This window comes from Plecotus auritus (assembly GCF_963455305.1).
Source record: "Plecotus auritus genome assembly, chromosome: 1".
Classification (NCBI taxonomy): domain Eukaryota; kingdom Metazoa; phylum Chordata; class Mammalia; order Chiroptera; family Vespertilionidae; genus Plecotus; species Plecotus auritus.
The window spans coordinates 160099374-160101667 of NC_137770.1; the positions used below are offsets into that span (position 1 = coordinate 160099374).

At 55.6% G+C, this 2294-nt stretch overlaps 1 protein-coding gene across 1 annotated transcript; it reads right to left on the reverse strand.

Annotated features, from left to right (window-relative positions):
* Positions 1–712: 712 nt before the first annotated feature.
* LOC308251022 (calmodulin-like) lies at positions 713–2047 on the reverse strand. Its single transcript, XM_080673999.1, has one exon. The coding sequence runs from the start codon at positions 1891–1893 to the stop codon at positions 1444–1446; it is 450 nt and encodes a 149-aa protein (XP_080530125.1). The 5' UTR covers positions 1894–2047; the 3' UTR covers positions 713–1443.
* Positions 2048–2294: the final 247 nt, after the last annotated feature.

Here is a 2294-nt window from a genome sequence, read left to right on the forward strand (position 1 = left end):
GGGAAGCTAAAAGAGTTGAGCATAGTCAGCAGCAAGAATCACAAGGCTGTCTGGCCCCATGTTCTTCATGGAAACATGCATGGTGGGGAGGAGGTGTCAGGGGAGAAGGACTTATCCAAGATCAGCCAGCTGCTGTGAGACTGTCCCAGGGCTGGTGGCCATCTCTGATGAGCCCCAGTGTAATGTCTGTCTCCCAACACATTGCCTCCTTTGGAACTAAAACAATGTCTAACAAGGCCCCTTCAGCCCCTGGGTTATCTGGTGAGAACTCTGGTAGAATGCAAGTAACTGGCTCTGGCCCCACACATGCTGGGCATGCAGTTAGAACTTTCTACCCCTCACCTTCCTCACACAGCCGGCACAGCACCAGAGAGTGAATGCAGGAGAAAGGGGAAGTGATCAGAGCACCTTCCCAGCTATAATTATCGCCTCAGCTCTTGGGGAGACTGCGTGGAGTTTTAACCACTCTCTGCTGCCGACTGATCCATTTAATTTGAAATAAAAATTCAAGTTTCACCTTATGCAGACTCGTCCCTTTTTGCTATGCCCACCATATAAGCTTTCACTGCATCTTAAAAAGGCACAAAAGTGAAGATTCCAACATTGTTTAAACCCTGCACTTAACAAAGACCATTTCAGAAAAAAAAAAAAAAAAAAAAAAAAAAAAGAAAAGAAAGAAAGAAAGAAAAAGAAAAGAAAGAAAGACCACAGGAACACAGGCATTTTATTTATTCCCCCTATGGCTTCCTTCTCCCTTTCATTAAAATTTCCCTCCAAGAAGATGAATACAGACATGTTACAACAGACCCTGGTTTTACTCCCACCTTCAAAAGATGAGTCATGGGGGTTTGGTGAAGACAGAGAGGAAGGGGCAGGCGCTCCGTGGAAGCCAGTAGTGTTTCCCAGGAAGCCTGGTCTCTGTTGGCAGAGGCTCTGTCGCCACCTCGCTCCAGGCCAGGATTCCTTGCACCTGCCTGGATCCAGCAGCAGATGAAGTGTGAGGGCTACAGTCCCGGTCTCAGTGCCAAGTGTCTTTTAAGGACCGGGCCAAGGACTCTGTGATGTCACATCGCACTCTCCCCACCGATGGCCCAGTCAGAGCCACTTTCACTCATCCTTCTGCTGCTTGTCCTGCAGAGAGATGTCACTTTTCCTTCTGCTCCTGAGGAACCGGGGCACTCAGGCTGTGCTGGGTTTGGGAGCCAGCGGCCTCTGTGTCATTATGGGTGAGAAGAGGGTGGGAGGCGGTTGGCAGGAAATAGGAGACAAAGTGAGAGGCAGAAAGCGGGCCTGACCTCACCTCGGCGGGAAGAAGCAGGGCCTGGGACGCTGGCGGGTGGAGGAAGCGATGCAGGGCCTGAGGCTCTTGCTACAGCCAGAAGCAGGCAGGTCCCCCGCAGAGCGGAGTGGGGACAGCCCAGGGCTGCGGCACCTGCCAGCTCCTCACTTGGAGACCAGCATGCGGACGAACTCCTCGTAGTTGACCTGCCCGTCCCCATCCACATCCGCTGCCTGGATCATCTCGTCCACCTCCTGGTCGCTCAGCTTCTCCCCCAGCCTGGTCATCACGTGCCGCAGCTCGGCCGCACTGACCAGGCCGTTGCCATCCTTGTCGAACACGCGGAAGGCCTCGCGGATCTCCTCCTCGCTGTCCCTGTCCTTCATGCGCCTGGCCATCATGCCCAGGAACTCGGGGAAGTCCACGGTGCCGTTGCCATCGCGGTCAATCTCGCTCACCATGCCCTCGAGCTCGGCCTGCGTGGGGTTCTGGCCCAGGGCCCGCATGACGGTGCCCAGCTCCTGGGTGGTGATGGTGCCGTCCCCGTCCTTGTCGAACAGGGAGAAGGCCTCTCTAAACTCGGCCAGCTGCTCCTCTGTCAGCTGGTCGGCCATGGCGGTGAAGGTGTGGGTGCAGGTGCGGGCTCCCGGCTGCTCTCCTGGCTCTGAAGGACAGCGGCGGGCGGGCTGGCGGCCGGCAGGCGGGTGTTCCAGCCCTGGCTTGACTCACAGGCGCTTAAGAAGGAGCAGGGCTCTCCCTCACCATTCAGACTCCCCCGCCTAGCGTTGCCTGAAGGTTGGGTCCTGTTGGAACAAGAGTCCAGGACCGGGAATGAGGCTGGTTGGCTAATTGAGCTGATGCCAGCGCCTCTGTGTGAAAGGCAGTGGCTCTCTGCCCCACCATCGCTCAGCTGTCAGGAACTACCCCAGGACACCTTCAGTGAGGCGTGCTGGGCAACCTCTAAAGAGATTAATTTGGGTTTTTCCTCCTTGAATTTTTCTTTTCCCCTCCCTCC

What these genes read in the sequence shown, in the direction of transcription:
- LOC308251022 (XM_080673999.1), bottom strand. Translation starts at nt 1,893, where the DNA reads ATGGCCGACCAGCTGACAGAGGAGCAGCTGGCCGAGTTTAGAGAGGCC.